This window comes from Microcaecilia unicolor, chromosome 9 (genome assembly GCF_901765095.1).
Source record: "Microcaecilia unicolor chromosome 9, aMicUni1.1, whole genome shotgun sequence".
NCBI lineage: Eukaryota > Metazoa > Chordata > Amphibia > Gymnophiona > Siphonopidae > Microcaecilia > Microcaecilia unicolor.
The window spans coordinates 218,232,139-218,249,349 of record NC_044039.1 but is presented as its reverse complement, the minus strand read 5'-3'; the positions used below and the strand labels follow the sequence as shown (position 1 = coordinate 218,249,349).

Genomic DNA, 17,211 nt, shown 5'->3' with positions numbered 1-17,211 from the left:
TTACATGGAATGTTGCTACTATTGGAGCTTTTACTTGGAATGTTGAGGTTCTGTTGCTACTATTGAGATTCTGTTGCTACTATTTGAGATTCTACATGGAATGTTGAGGTTCTGTTGCTACTATTGAGATTCTGTTGCTACTATTTGAGATTCTACATGGAATGTTGCTATTCCACTAGAACATTCCATGTAGAAGCCTGCCCTTGCAGATCAGCAACGCGGCCGCGCAGGCTTCTGTTTCTGTGAGTCTGACGTCCTGCACATACGTGCAGGACGTCAGACTCACAGAAACAGAAGCCTCCTGCGTGGCCACGTTGCTAATCTGTAAGGGCAGGCTTCTACATGGAATGTTCTAGTGGAGGAGTAGCCTAGTGGTTAGAGCACTGGTCTTGTAATCCAGAGGTGGCCAGTTCAAATCCCATTGCTGCTCCTTGTGATCTTGGGCAAGTCACTTAACCCTCCATTGCCTCAGGTACAAACTTAGATTGTGAGCTCTCCTGGGACAGAGAAATATCCAGATTACCTGAATGTAACTCACCTTGAGCTACTACTGAAAAAGGTGTGAGCTAAATCTAAATAAATAAATAGAGGAGTCTGTCATATTTGAATATTTCTATCACTGCATCTTTTTCCTTCTTTCACTGAAAAGGCGCATTTTGAGTTTTATAAATCTCTCTGTATAAGGTTTTTGTTTTATGGTTCCTCACTACCCAATGTATGAAAGTGCACCCATCAGATCTCAGAACCGAGCACTGCCGGTGCATTTTTTATTATTCTCAAAAACAAAGGGGATTTTTTTTTAACAATTTGTTAAACAAATACATGCCAAGAAGACAAGACAAGAGCCTTCCATTTTGGTAAGGAAACATTTTCTGATTCTTTGAAAGTTTGGGTAACATATGTTGTATATTAAGGACACAAACCATTTGGCCTGACGTTGTACAGTCACATGTAGCTGTAACAGCAGAGTAACTGTAAATGGGAGCCAAGCCTCAGATGTCCCAGCTGCACTGGCAAACTGTCACACACAGGAGGACAACATGACTGCTTCTCTTTAAAACAGAGCTATGATTTCACTGCTGTTCAACACTTGCTTCCCCCTAGGGGAGCTAAGTCTCTAATGACGCATTTTTATGATTATTTTATAACACAGTGGATTAGAGAGAGAAAAATGCATGTAGAGAACACATGACAATTTTTTAAACAGAAAAAAAAATTAATCTGAGTGTGGATGTGAAGTGAATTAAACCTTCCAGTGCTCCAACTCCAGTAAAAGAGGCAGAAGGCATGATGTTGAGGGGTCATGGGACCATCAAGGCACTTTTCACTAATTAGACCTCATCTCCCGTCTGTATAACGCAGTAATTCCAGAGATGACCCTTGGTAGGTGACATTCATATTCCCTTTGGGCGCAGCAAAGACTTCATTTTATATTATTCGAGTACTTTTGATTTTATAATTTTAATGTTATGTATTATTCGAGTTTTGTTTTAAACTACAACTGCCTCAATATTATATAATGTAAAGTACTGAACTTTTTGGGGATCTTGCCAGGTACTTGTGACCTGGATTGGCCACTGTTTGAAACAGGATGCTGGGCTTGATGGACCTTCAGTCTGTACCAGTATGGCAATACTTGTGTACTTATGTACTTGGGATTGTGAATGGAATGTTGCTACTCTTTAGGGTTCTACATGGAATGTTGCTACACTTTGAAATTCTGCATGGAATCTTGTTATTCTTTAGAATTCTAGAATCTTGCTATTCTTTGGGCTTCTACATGGAATGTTGCTTCTATTTGGGTTTCTGCCAGGTACTTGTGACCTGGATTGGCCACTGTTGGAAACAGGATGCTAGGCTTGATGGACCTTTGGTCTGTTCCAGTGTGGCAATACTTATGTACTTATGCATTTGGGATTCTGAATGGAATCCTGCTACTTTTGGGGGTTCTACATGGAATGTTGATACACTTTGAAATTCTGCATGGAATCTTGTTATTCTTTAGAATTCTAGAATCTTGCTACTCTTTGGGGTTCTACATGGAATGTTGCTACTATCTGAGTTTCTGCCAGGTACTTGTGACCTAGATTGGCCACTGTTGGAAACAGGATGCTGGGCTTGAAGGACCTTCGGTCTGTCCCAGTATGGCAATACAGTGCACTCCATTTAAGTGCAGGTCGGATAAGCGCATGCTCTGTTTAACTGCATGCCATACTTCTGTCCCGTTTTTGGCGCCATCAATTTCTATGGGGACAAACTTCGGTTTAGCGCACCACTGATAAGTGCAAGATTCGCTTATATGCATGGTTTAAGACCGCTCCTTTGCAGCAAAGACTCTGCGCATAAGTGCACGCACGGAATATGGAAGCCGATTGGGTGCATGAAAAAGGGGCGGTAAATTTGAAATCTCGTTGGTTAACTGCCACAGGCAGAAGAAGCGAAAGAATGTTGCTAGAGTGTACACTGGAGTCGTCGCACAGCTGTAAGACTTTAACACTGTAACATAGTAGATGACGGCAGAAAAAGACCTGCATGGTCCATCCAGTCTGCCCAACAAGATAACTCATATTTGCTACTTTTTGTGTATACTCTACTTTGATTTGTACCTGTCCTCTTCAGGGCACAGACTGTATAAGTCTGCCCAGCACTATCCCCGCCTCCCAACCACCAGCCCTGCCTCCCAACCACCGGCTCTGGCACAGACCGTACAAGTCTGCCCAGCACTATCCCCGCCTCCCAACCACCAGCTCTGGCACAGACCGTACAAGTCTGCCCAGCACTATCCCCGCCTCCCAACCACCAGCCCCGCCTCCCGATCTCGACTAAGCTCCTGAGGATTCATTCCTTCGGCACAGGATTCCTTTATGCTTATCCCACGCATGTTTGAATTCCGTTACCGTTTTCATTTCCATCACCTCCCGCGGGAGGGCATTCCAAGTATCCACTACTCTCTCTGTGAAAAAATACTTCCTGACATTTTTGTTGAGTCTGCCCCCCTTCAATCTCATTTCATGTCCTCTCGTTCTAACCATCTTCACTGGCTGAACGAATAGAAGTTCTTAAAAAATTAGAAAACAAAGTCAAGCATCTATTGCTAAAGAATATGGTGTCAATCCCAGTCAAATTTCACATGTCTTGAAGCAAAAAGACCAGCTTCTGGAAGACTGGTAAAACAATACAAATCCACACCGTAAACGTAAACGGGCGGGAAAAGCTGAGGATGTAGAAGATGCTCTTCTTCGGTGGTTTTCTCAAGTCAGGAGCAGACAGTTTCCTGTCAGTGGTCCACTGCTTATTGAGAAAGCTAATCAGCTAGCTGAAAGTCTTGGACTAACTGAATTCAAAGCCACTGTTGGATGGTTGGAAAGATGGAAGGAGAGGAACAGCATAAAATTCAAGAAACAGCATGGTGAAAAACAAGTTCAGGTTCAATGTGGCTTACATCAAACTTTTAAAGCAAATTACAATACGAGAACAATAACAAAAATACAAAACAATAATAGGTAAAACCAACAACCATAAGTACATAAGCAGTAAGATGACGATTGTCATTGCGGCATAATGTAAGCCACATTGAGCCTGCAAAGAGGTGGGAAAATGTGGGATACAAATGAGGCACATAAATAAATAAATGACTGATTTTGAAATAAATTAACTAAAAGTGCTTCCAGGCACCTAACTTAGAGGCCCTTTTATAAAGCGGCAGTAAGCCCAATGCGGGCTTACCGCCTGCTAAAAAGGAAATACCAGCGGGCTACCAAAGCAGCCAGGCGGCAGTTCCCAACCCCAGTGCACCGTCATATCTGGTATTACAAAAAACATTTTTATTTCTGTAGCGCAGGTATATACCCGGAAGTAATCTGGCAGTGCCGCACGCTGCCCAGATACTGCCAGGTTTGCGCAGGAGCCCTTACCACCACCTCAATGGGTGCAGGTAAGGAACCCGCCCCCCCCTCTGAAATGGCCACATAGCAAGTGCTTCACTTGTCATACAGCCATTTCCTGAAGAAAAGAAAGACCTACCTTTTACTCGCTGCAGTAAAAGAGGGTCGATGCCAGCACAGGCCCCCTTTTGCCGCAGCTTGGTAAAAGGGGGCCGTAAGGTTATGAGGGTCCTCTTGATATCACCTATACAAGGCACTTTTCGAACTATGCATTTTCAGACCTTGTTACCTGTCGACGTTTTGCCCAATTTTCAAATCGAAGATACCTGCACTTTTCCACTGTGAAACTTGCTACAGCAGGTACAAAAGCACCTGTGGATATTTAGTCCAGCTTTTTCTATGTTACACTGTTCATGGAGAAAAAAGCACTGCTTTTTTTTTTTATCATTTTACTTAATTACATTCACATTTATCACATAAATGTAAGGAAATACAGAAATTAATATAAAAAAGGAAAACATTTTCTCTCAACAATATATATTTACATAATTGTCCACAATTGGAAGATCCAAGATCAGGAAAACAATCTTAAAGAAAATAAGAAAAACTCAAAATGGTTAATCTTACACTTCACATTTTCTGAGGGAGGAAGGTTAATCGGTTATTGCAGCCGGTACAATGGTAACTGAAGGAAGTTGCTGCAGAGGATTCTTCATCTGTTTCCACAAACTCTTATAATTTCTTAGGTTCAAACAAATAAGTAATAAGGAAATAAAACACTTACAAGGGAATCGCGCTAGGAAGGTTCCACCTAGGGCAATGATTCCTGGCTTAAAAGCCAAGACTTCACACCTCCCAGTCTGCGATTCCCTTGAAGTGTCAGGAAATATATGCATCTTTGAACCCAAAAAACTAATCAACCATGTATCGGAAATACAATTTCAAAACAAAAAAAAAAGCACTGCTTTTATATTTCTTAAGCTTGACATACCACCTTATCAAACAAGTCACCAAGGCAAACTGGAAACAGAAAACGGAATGCCAATAAAATAATAGGAAAGAAAAGCAATAAGAAATAAAGAGTATTTCAAGAATATTTCCAGATGTTTCAGACACTGCAGGGCCATGATGACAGTTCAGCTGCTAGATGGCCAACTGTCAAACGCTTTTGAAAATAACAAGGTCTTAAGTGCTGTCTTAAATTTGAGCCATGCTCCAAGTGTAGGGAAAGTGGGAGAAGGTTCCACAAAGACGGGGCAGTAAGAGACCCTTGGCAGGTGGACTCTTAACCTCATTCCAGGGCTCTCTTCCTACCTCTCCCTCCGCACCTTCTGTGTTCACTCTGGTGGATCCTCTTCTACTTCTATCCCTCTGCCTGTCGGCGTACCTCAGGGTTCTGTTCTTGGTCCCCTCCTCTTTTCTATCTACACTTCTTCCCTTGGTTCATTAATCTCATCCCATGGCTTTTCCTACCATCTCTATGCTGATGACTCCCAAATCTACCTTTCTACCCCTGATATCTCACCTTGCATCCAAACCAAAGTTTCAGCGTGCTTGTCTGACATTGCTGTCTGGATGTCTCAACGCCACCTGAAATTAAACATGACCAAAACCGAGCTTCTCATTTTTCCCCCCAAACCCACCTCCCCACTCCCCCCGTTTTCTATTTCTGTTGATGGCTCTCTCATTCTCCCTGTCTGCTCTGCTCGAAACCTTGGGGTTATCTTTGACTCTTCGCTCTCCTTCTCTGCTCATATCCAGCAGACCGCCAAGACCTGTCGTTTCTTTCTTTACAACATCCGTAAAATCCGCCCCTTTCTTTCTTAGCACTCTACCAAAACCCTCATCCACACCCTTGTCACCTCTCGTTTAGACTACTACAATCTGCTTCTTGCTGGCCTCCCACTTAGTCACCTCTCCCTTCTCCAGTCGGTTCAAAACTCTGCTGCCCGTCTCGTCTTCCACCAGGGTCGCTTTACTCATACTACCCCTCTCCTCAAGTCCCTTCACTGGCTCCCTATTCATTTTCGCATCCTGTTCAAACTTCTTCTACTAACCTATAAATGTACTCACTCTGCTGCTCCCCAGTATCTCTCCACACTCGTCCTTCCCTACACCCCTTCCCGTGCACTCCGCTCCATGGATAAATCCTTCTTATCTGTTCCCTTCTCCACTACTGCCAACTCCAGACTTCGCGCCTTTTGTCTCGCTGCACCCTACGCCTGGAATAAACTTCCTGAGCCCCTACGTCTTGCCCCATCCTTGGCCACCTTTAAATCTAGACTGAAAGCCCACCTCTTTAAAATTGCTTTTGACTCGTAACCACTTGTAACCACTCGCCTCCACCTACCCTCCTCTCCTTCCTGTACACATTAATTGATTTGATTACTTTATTTTTTGTCTATTAGATTGTAAGCTCTTTGAGCAGGGACTGTCTTTCTTCTATGTTTGTGCAGCGCTGCGTATGCTTTGTAGTGCTATAGAAATGCTAAATAGTAATAGTAGTAGTAGTAGTAGAATATCGCATAATGGTCAGGAAGGCGTGTGTAAGGTCATGAATCATATGAGATAAAAAGAAGCAGTTCGAAAAAGAACTTTGTAAGCTATCCTCAAAATGTAAAACTATATTATAAAGTGAACTGGAAGCCAACGGTTTTGAGTGTAATTAAACTCTGGAATTTGTTGCCAGAGAATGTGGTAAAGGCGGTTAGCTTAGCGGAGTTTAAAAAAGGTTTGGACGGCTTCCTAAAGGAAAAGTCCATAGACCATTATTAAATGGACCTGGGGAAAATCCACTATTTCTGGGATAAGCAGTATAAAATGTTTTGTACTTTTTTGGGATCTTGCCGGGTATTTGTGACCTGGATTGGCCACTGTTGGAAACAGGATGCTGGGCTCGATGGACCTTTGGTCTTTCCCAGTATGGCAATACTTATGTAATAAAAAGAAGAGTTAGGTGATCTAAACATCTAGCATGTGAATCTACTTTTCCATCCCCAGGAAAGGCTCCACCAAGAGAAAGCAATTTTCAGAGAACTGATTCATATGCTAATGAATTTAAAAATTGACCTCTTTATTGTAAATTCACTTGAGCAGGGAAAAAAATCTCACAAACAGACAAATCTCAGTATGACGCAGGTTACCTCTATGTGGGCAGAGAGCTGTGCTTTCTCCCGTTCCTTGCGATCAGTGGTACGTCTCAGCTCCTCCATCTCAGAGACAATGGCGTTGCGGTTCAGCTGTGCCCTTAGCTCCAGGATCTGCTTCTCTAGATCCCTCTTCTCCTGCTCCGAATGCTCCACCACTAGAACAGAGAGGGAATGCATCAGCTGAAAGAACTGCTTCTTATAAGAAAACTAAACAAGAACTATTAAAACTGGAATAGCACCTACACACGGAATGGTTTTTAGGTTTTCATAGCAAATATATTGCAAGTTCTTGACATTGTAACCTTGCAATCTAAGACGGCCATTTCTACATTAGGCTGCAGACAGGAGGGGGCGCTCTTTGTTTCTCATGTCTCTCTAGAGAACTTCCTGCGCCCTCCTGCCAAAAGGGATCGTGCAGTGACCCCAGGGTTGCCAGATGGGCGGTTTTCCGCAACCCGCCGCGGGTTGCGGTTTTTTGGGCTACGGGGCGGTTTTTTAGGCGGCTTTTTCGGCCGCGGGGGGCGGGGTTAGTGACGTGTTTGGGCAGGGTTAGTGACGTGGGAGGCGGGGCCGATGATGTGGGAGGCGGGGCCGATGACGGGGGAGGCGGGGCCGGTGACGGGGGAGGCGGGGCCGGTGACGGCGGGGGCGGGGTTGATGACGGCGGGGGTGATGACGCGGGGGTGGGGGTGTCAGGGGCGGGGTCTGAGTTTGGGCGGGTTTTGGGCGGGTTTTATGCCGGATTGGGTGGGAAAAAAATTTTCCACCTGGCAACACTGAGTGACCCATCTCTTCAGCAGAAACCCTCCATGAGCTTGCATACATAAGAATTTCCATAGCTGTACCTGGAGCCCTTGCTAAAGCAATTGGGGGGGGGGGGGAGGGAGGGGAGTAGTACTGGTAAGCTTGTGAATCAGTGTGCTGCTTTGTAACTGCTGGCATAACCAGGGATCAGACAGTGGCGCATATCGGAGCCTGCAAAGGCCTCTCCGGTACTATGTAAGCCACATTGAGCCTACAAATAGGTGGGAAAATGTGGGATACGAATGTAACAAATAAATAAAGCTCTCTACTATACTAAGCATCAATGGTTAAAACTTTAAAAGTGAAAAAAAGAAAGCTCAGTGCTACTGTGATATGGGTTAGCACAGAACTGATGTAAAGGCATTAACCAGGGCACAGTAGATAAGTTAACTCAATTTAACAGGAAATAGTTGAGGACAAACAGGGGCGTAGCCAGACTTCGGTGGGAGGGGGGTGTAGAGCCTGAGGTGAGGGGGCACATTTTAGCCCCCACCACCACCAACTTTAATCCCCCCCCCCCCCCCGCCGACGACCCTCTCGACCCCCCTCCTGCTGCCAACCCTCCCCCACCATCACCGTCGCCTACCTTTGCTGGCGGGGGACCCCAACCCCCGCCAGCCGAGGTCCTCTTCTTCCTTTGTTCTGTTTCTGAGTCTGACGTGCAGGACATCAGACTCAGAAACAGGACGAAAGAAGAAGAGGACCTCGGCTGGCGGGGGTTGGGGTCCCCCGCCAGCAAAGGTAGCAGACGGCGAAGGCGGGTTGGCGGCGGGAGGGGGGTCAAGAGGGTCGTCGGCAGAGGGGTCCAGGGCCAAATCTACGGGGGCCTAGGCCCCCGTGGCCCCACGTAGCTACGCCCCTGAGGACATATAAGATGAACTGAAGTCATTTAGTGACCCTCTGTACTGCCAGTGCATTTCAACAGCTGACACCATGCAACAGGGATGTGCAGGGCCAATAATTTTAATGTGCATATTATATGTTGGTTGATGTTATATGTAATATTGTACCGCAACGAGTATGGGGGATTTCCCCAAGACTGGTGAAATATGAATTTCTGCAAAACAATGAAAATTTGCCAATAATGTTGTAAAACTTTATCCAGATCCACAGAATAAGCAGGGCTTCTACCTGTCCTGAGCCGCCTTTCGTCGTCCCGGTCCTCGTGGCGACTTTGGCTCTGCAGGGACATCTGATGCTGCAAGTGCACGCGATCACTCTCTGCCTTCATGAGCTGGGAGCGCAGATCATCGATCTGAAATACACACGTGTGGGACAGTCATCAATCCCACGTATGCATTCACGTGCATGCTGGAACACTGATCAGCACAATGCGTGTACTCATGTGCAAAACACATACTGATCCAATGCATAAAGGTGCAGAAATCCAACAGACAGAGACAGAAGCAGAATTGTCACAAAAAGATACATGTACACAAATGTAGAGACTGTGTAAAGCACTCGCACGCAGCATTATAAATCCAGCACTCTCCAAGCCAAACTAACAGACTTTTATCAACCACACATGTAAAATGCCTCTGAATTTGCTACATGAACCAGAGTCAAACTGACAGATTCAGCTGCACAAGGCATCTGCCTAGAATACATATGCAAGCCAGCAGAGTTGGCTTGACCATTAATCCTTCCAACATGGCTGAAAGTAATTCCAACTGAGTATTAGTAATGTTTTAATGTGTTTGGAAAGTATTTAGACAGCACTATAAATACCAAGTCACAGAATACACAAAATGGCCAAATTCTTGTCATCAGTCGGTTATACGCCAATGCACTGAATGTTCATCAACTTTAATGCATACATAAAAGCAAAATTTAACATCCATCTACGTATGTGCATACAGAACATTTCTCTGAAGTATTTCCCTAGTACTAGACCCAAACAGTGCCACACACACACACGCATTCAGAACAGTTATCAGTTCCATGGGTCAATACCAGCGGCGTAGCAAGGGCGGGGCGGTGGGGGCGGTCCACCCCGGATGCACGCCACTGGAGGGGTGAAGAGAGCATCCACACACCTGTCGGCTCCGCTGTTTCCATGCTCCCTCTGCCCTGGAACAGGTTATTTCCTGTTCCGCGGCAGAGGGAGCAGGGAGCCAGCGGAACTGAGAGCCGCGCAGCTGCTCCCAGCAGCCAAGAATGCACCCGGGAGAGGGAGGGATTTGATGCGCTGGGGGGGTGTTATTGCGCCGGGGGGGGGGGGGGGTGTCGTGCAGCACCCGAGGGGGGGGGGGGGCGCATCGGCAATCCGCCCCGGGTGGCAGCCGACCTAGGATCATCACTGGTCAATACACAACTGCCAAACACGAGGAGGGGCATTTTCGCCCATTTCTGAGGATGTCCCTGTGAAGGGGCAGGGAAACCCGTATTATCGAAACAAGATGGGCGTCCACCTTTCGTTTCGATAATATGGTCGGGGACGCCCAAATCTCAACATTTAGGTCGACCTTAGAGATGGTCATCCTTAGAGATGGTTGTCCCCGGTTTTCGGCCATAATGGAAACCGAGGACACCCATCTCAAAAACGACCAAATCCAAGCCCTTTGGTCGTGGGAGGAACCAGCATTCATAGTGCACTGGTCCTCTTCACATGCCAGGACACCAACCGGCCACCCTAGGGGGCACTGCAGTGGACTTCACAAATTGCTCCCAGGTGCATAGCTCCCTTACCTTGTGTGCTGTGCCCCCCAATCCCCGCCCTAAAACCCACTCCCCACAACTGTACACCACTACCACAGCCCTTAGGAATGAAGGGGGGCACCTACATGTGCGTACAGTGAGTTTCGGGTGGGGATTGGAGGGCTCACATTTACCACCACAAGTGTAACAGGTGCGGGGGGGGGGGGGGGGGGGGGAATGGGCCTGGATCCGCCTGCCTGAAGTGCACTGCACCCACTACAAACTGCTCCAGGGACCTGCATACTACTGTGATGGAGCTGGGTATGACATTTGAGGCTGGCATAGAGGCTGGAAAAAAATGTTTTTTTAATTTTTTTTTTTTAGGGTGGGAAGGGGGTTGGTGACCACTGGGGGAGTAAGGGGAGGTCATCCCCAATTCCCTCCAGTGGTCATCTGGTCAGTTCGGCACCTTTTCGAGGCTTGGTCGTGAAAACAAAAGGGGCCAAGTAAAGTCGACCAAATGCTCGTCATGGACGCCCTTCTTTTTTCCATTATCGGCCGAGGAAAGCAGTTGAGGATGCAAAAAAATCGGCTTTCGATTATGCCGATTTGGGCGACCTTGGGAGAAGGACGCCCATCTCCCGATTTGTGTCGGAAGATGGTCATCCTTCCCTTTCGAAAATAAGCTAGTTGATCACTCATCAGCCTATATAAGCATGTAAAACACTTTATCAAGTCAATGTGGGGACCTCTAACACGGCCTCTGCTGACAATCACAATTCATGAGTTGGCACATAATATAAATGCTTTTAAATAAATAAAACCGGAAAACTGCCTCAAAGTACTGGGGATCCTCGCCCCTCACTGCTATAAAAACCAACACCAAGATTTTAAAATTTCACTCATGATTGATGGGAAGCCAATGTAGTGGCACAAGTTGGTCTCATATGCCATTACCTGTCAGTGGTCAGGCTGCTAAGATTCATATGAAATGCAGACCCTTAAAGTATGAAACAGGAAGGCATTGTAGAAATCGATAATAAAACCAAGATGATCGTTTTAACATCTACATGAGTAGATTGGCTACATGTGGAAACAGTGAGAAGTCAATGCCCGCCTGGATTCCGGTGAAGCTTCCTCCACCGACATCTAAGGAGAGTCGATTTTGGTGGCAGGCGGCACCGAGGTCGGGGACCTCACCTTGTCATGGAAAAGATTTCACGAATCCTTTTAGTTGTTTTTTTTCTAATCTGTATTCAAGTAACATAGTAGATGACGGCAGAAAAAGACCTGCACGGTCCATCCAGTCTGCCCAACAAGATAACTCATATTTGCTGCTTTTTGTGTATACCCTACTTTGATTTGTACCTGTGCTCTTCAGGGCACAGACCGTATAAGTCTGCCCAGCACTATCCTCGCCTCCCAACCACCAGCCCTGCCTCCCAACCACCGGCTCTGGCGCAGACCGTATAAGTCTGCCCCGCACTATCCCCGCCTCCCAACCACCAGCCCTGCCTCCCAACCACCGGCTCTGGCGCAGACCGTATAAGTCTGCCCCGCACTATCCCCGCCTCCCAACCACCAGCCCCTCCTCCCAACCACCGGCTCTGGCACAGACCGTATAAGTCTGCCTAGCACTATCCCCGCCTCCCACCACCGGCTCTGGCACAGACCGTATAAGTCTGCCCAGCACTATTCCCTGCCACCCACCACCGGCTCTGGCACAGACCGTATAAGTCTGCCCAGCACTATCCTCACCTCCCAACCACCAGCCCCGACTCCCAACCACCGGTTGTTTTTGAGTCGATTTAATGTTAAAATTTCATAAATATAAAAATCATCAGTATCATTGTGTATCCTGAGCCAGGCACAGCCCCCCTCATTCTACAACTTGGGCTCTAAAGACTGTTTTATTTCAGCATGCTTATCAATTGGCTTGAATACCTCACAGCGTGCCCTAATAGTAATAGCATTATCAATAATTGTAGTCTACGGAGCGGCAGCATAAGGTTGTTTATGTTATGCATGTATCTTAATTTGTTTTAAGGTTTTATTGTTTTAATACTGTATTATAACAATTAGCTTCGTTCCTTGAAAAACTGGTTTTACACAGCACGTCTCGATGGAACACGCTCTCCTAGGGATTATGCATTTTATGCACACATCCCTGGACAGAGGTGATGAAGGACCTGTGATTTCTCTGGACTTATCAGCTGCTTTTGACCTTGTTCATCATCATTTGTTACTTCAACATTTACAAGATATAAAGGTCTCTGGAACAGTGTTTTCTTGTTTCCAGTCTAACCCGCATGACTGAATGTTTCAGCTTCACTGGTCAGCTTCCTTATTCCCCCCCGTTTAATATCTTTATAGCTCCACTTGCTCTTCTCATTCAATCCTTATTTTCATGTAGACAATATCCAGCTATTTCCATTAACCTCACATACAACTCAACAGATCTGTGATAACTCTGTCAAACTAGATTTAATCACCGACTGGATAACAATCAATGATCTGAAAATTAAACACCTCTAAAACCACTACACTACTTGTTTATTTTAGGAGTCAATCCAATTTTTCCCTGTTTACCCACAATACACGGGGCTCATTCGCCCTGGAGTGAGTCTGTTAAAACTTTAGGAGTTACCTTTACCAGTCATATTTCCATTGCGGTGTAGAAACCCTTCTGTACCTTGCAATTGATTCACACAGCAGGCTCACTATTTGACACTTTATCCCTTTGTTTGCTGGTCCTTAGTGATCTCTTAACTCAATTACTTTGTCTCTTCTTAATGATCTACCCCAATGTCAATCAGTGGCGTAGCCAAGGGTGGGCCTGGGTGGGCCCAGGCCCACCCACTTTGGGCCCGGGCTCACCCAGTAGTTGCACACCTGTGATGTGGTTGGCAGGGATCTCCAAGCCCCACCAGCTGAAAACTCCCAACAACTGTCCCTCCTGCATACCGTGTAAATAGCAGATCTTCACCTGCAGCGAGCAGCGACTGATAGATACTATTCGCACCAGCCCCACAGCCCTCCCTCTGATGTATTCCCACCTATGCGGAAACAGGAAGTCGCATCAGAGGGAAGGCTGTGGGGCCAACATGAGCAGTGTATATTAGTTGTTGCTCGCTGCCGGTGAAAATCTGATATTTAAAAGGTATGCAGGGGAGGGAGGATGTTTGAGAGACAATATGGCATGTAGGTGAGAGAGAGAGAGCGAGAGACCAAATCACTTGTGGGACAAGGCGGAGTTCTTCTGCCCACCCATCGTGGACCCAGGCCCACCCAAAATTGGGTGTCTGGCTACGCCCCTGATGTCAATTAAGGAGGCTGTAGAATGTTCAAAATACATATTTGAAAGAGTCACACTGCTTCACACTGCTGAGCTTTGGCTCCCTATTTATTTTCGCATAGTTTTCAAAATCCTTTCAGGTTATGCACACTGGCTCGCCTTCTTTTCATCAGACCCATTTGATTTCTTATAATCCACTGTTCAATCTCCATTCAGCTCATCAAAAGCTATGCATTATTCCCAGTCTCATTATGCCAGATATTCCACTCTTTTGAATTCCATCCCTCTCAAAATTAGACCAGAATCTTCTCTCAAAAAAGTTTAAAACAATGCTCAGAACTCATTATTTTTCTTTGGCTTTTCCCCCTAACTCAATCTAGTTTTCATCTGGCTCGACTGCCATCAAGGTTGCTTTACCAAAGCAGCTCACCTACCGAGTGTCCTTTCTCACTCCCTTCCTTTCTATCGTGTCTTTACATTTATATTTTCTACCTTTATCTGTGTAAATGTTATCATTCTTTTACTACAATTTATTATAACGTGGAGGGGCATAATCGAACGGTGAGTCCAAGTTTTCATGAGGGTGTCCTCGCAGGACGGCCCCGTGAAGGGGCGAAACCGTATTATCGAAACAAGATGGGTGTCCATCTTTCGTTTCAACAATACGGTCGGGGATGCCCAAATCTCAACATTTAGGTCGACCTTAGAGATGGTCGACCTAAATGTTGAGATGGTCGTCCCCGGTTTTCAGCCATAATGGAAACCGAAGAAGCCCATCTCAAAAATGACCAAATCCAAGCCATTTGGTTGTGGGAGGAGCCAGAATTCGTAGTGCACTGGTCCCCCTGACATGCCAGGACACCAACCGGGCACCCTAGGGGGGCACTGCAGTGGACTTCACAAATTGCTCCCAGGTGCATAGCTCCTTTACCTTGGGGGCTGAGCTCCCCAAACCCACTCCCCACAACTGTACACCACTACCATAGCCATAAGGGGTGAAGGGGGGGACACCTACATGTGGGTACAGTGGGTTTCAGGTGGGTTTTGAAAGGCTCACATTTACCACAACAAGTGTAACAGGTAAACGGGGTATGGGCCAGGGTCCGCCTGTCTGAAGTGCACTGCACCCACTAAAACTGCTCCAGGGACCTGCATACTGCTGTCATCATGGAGCTGGGTATGACATTTGAGACTTGCAAAAAAAAATTTTTAAGTTTTTTTTAAGGTGGGAGGGGGTTGGTGACCACTGGGGGAGTAAGGGGAGGTGATCCCTGATTCCCTTCGGTGGTCATCTGGTCAGTTCGGGCACCTTTTCACGGCTTGGTCACAAGAAAAAAATGGACCAAGTAAAGTCGGCCAAGTGCTCGTCAGGGACGCCCTTCTTTTTCCATTATCGGCGGAGGACGTTCATCTCTTAAACACACCCCAGTCCCGCCTTCGGTATGGTGCCGACACGCCCCCCTTGAACTTTGGTCATCCCCGCGACGGGAAGCAGTTGAGGATGCCCAAAATCGGCTTTCGATTATGCCGATTTGGATGACCCTGAGGGAAAGACACCCATCTCCCGATTTGTGTCGGAAGATGGGTGCCCTTCTCTTTCGAAAATAAGCCTGATGTAGTCAACTTAATGTGTCTTCCCTAAACTAGATTCCTCCCCTTTAACTGACAAGGGGCATTTTTGATATGACGTCCAAAATCCGAATAGGAAAGAAGGCCATTTTTGAAAAAGAAAAATGCCTTATTTTATTTTATTTTTTTAAATACTGTTTTGAACAAGGTTTAGTGCTTTGGACGTTTTGTTTTTTGGTCCATTTTTGAAAAAAAATAAAATAAAATTAAGAAGTGCAAAACGTAGAGATTCATGCCATTGGGATGTAGCATTTTTAGTAGACTGGTCCCCCAGACATTCCAGGAGAGCAATGGGAAACCCTAGAGGGAACTTCTATGCACTTCATAAAAATGTTCCCAGGTCACATCTCACCTTTGCTCCCTTATCTTGTCCCCTGAGTCCTCCAAAACCCATCCGGAACCCACTACCCCCTACTGTGTACCACTGCAATAGCTCTTATGGGTGAAGGGGGCACCTATATGTGGGTAGAGTAGTGTTTTGGTGACTTTGGGAGGGGTCACAGTTTCCACCACAAGTGTGTCAGGTAGAGGGAGATATGGACCTAAGTCTCCCAGTCCATAGCTGACTGCACTGACCACTAACTACTCCAGGGACCTGCCTTCTGCTCAAATAGACCTGACTTTAACATCTGAGGCTGTCATAGAGGCTGGAAAGTCATATTTTGATTCACATTTTTAAGGGGTGGGAGAGGGCATAGGGGGGTTACCTTTGGTGATCTGGTCATTTAGAACACCTTTTTGTGCCTTATTCATTATAAAAATAGGTGTAGCTCAAAAAGCCTTCATTTTAGTCCTGGACGGTTTTGTTTTGTCCAAGTCTTAGGAATGCCCAAATCCCGTCCTTAACACGCCCCCCTTGAGATTTGGGCTGTAGAAGAACAGCATAGAAAAACGTCTGGAAAAAAAATAGGTTTCAAAAATACTAATTTGGATGTTTTTGTGAGAAAATAGTCCAAATATAGCTTTATGCCACCTTTTGAAAAAGAAAAACGTCTAAAAGGTGGCATAAAGCTGTATTTGGACTATTTTCTCAAAAAACATCCATAACATCACTTTGTATTTTTTCTCACCGCAGTCTGCAAACGCCTCTCCAGCAGGGGCGTAGCCAGACACCCAATTTTGGGTGGGCCTGGGCCCAACATGGGTGGGCAGAAGAACTCCGCCCTGTCCCACAAGTAATCTGGTCTCTCCCTCTCTTGCCTGCATGCGATATGGTCTCTCAAACATCCCCCCACCCCCATATACCTTTTAAATAGCAGATTTTCACTGGCAGCGAGCAGCAACTAATACACACTGCTCATGTTGGCCCCACACCCTTCCCTCTGAGGCAACATCCTGTTTCTGAATAGGCGGGAATATATCAGAGAGAAGGCTGTAGGACCGGTGCGAACAGCATGTATCAGTCACTGCTTGCTGCAGGTGAAGATCTGCTATTTACAAGGTATGCAGGAGGGACAGCTGTTGGGAGCTTTTGGCTGGTAGGGCTTGGGGATCCCTGCCAGCCACTTCATAGGTGTGCTGATACTCGGTAGGCCTGAGCCCAAAGTGGGTTGGTCTGGGCCCACCCTTGGCTACGCCTCTGCTCTCCGGTACAATGTAAGCCACATTGAGCCTACAAATAGGTGGGAAAATGTGGGATACAAATAAATAAATAAATAAATTATTATTGTTGTAGTATATCAAATAAAGGAGAAATGGCAAACTTGGCATGTGCCTTTTTAGGAGGCCCTCACAGATATCATATGAAAGATCACATGTGATAATCATAAGACAGCCAAACAGGTAGCAAAGGCGACGGCGAAAGTTACATGTG

General features: G+C 46.1%; 1 protein-coding gene across 1 annotated transcript in view; it reads right to left on the bottom strand.

Annotated features, from left to right (window-relative positions):
• Positions 1-17,211, bottom strand: part of CEP128 (centrosomal protein 128) — a 524,271-nt gene that overhangs the window by 396,052 nt on the left and 111,008 nt on the right. Inside the window, exons 11-12 of the mRNA XM_030215382.1 lie at positions 8,969-9,092; positions 7,028-7,188 (exon numbers count right to left, since the gene is read on the bottom strand). Of these exons, the coding sequence (XP_030071242.1) occupies positions 7,028-7,188; positions 8,969-9,092 (285 nt within the window). The remainder of the gene's footprint in view (positions 1-7,027; positions 7,189-8,968; positions 9,093-17,211) is intronic.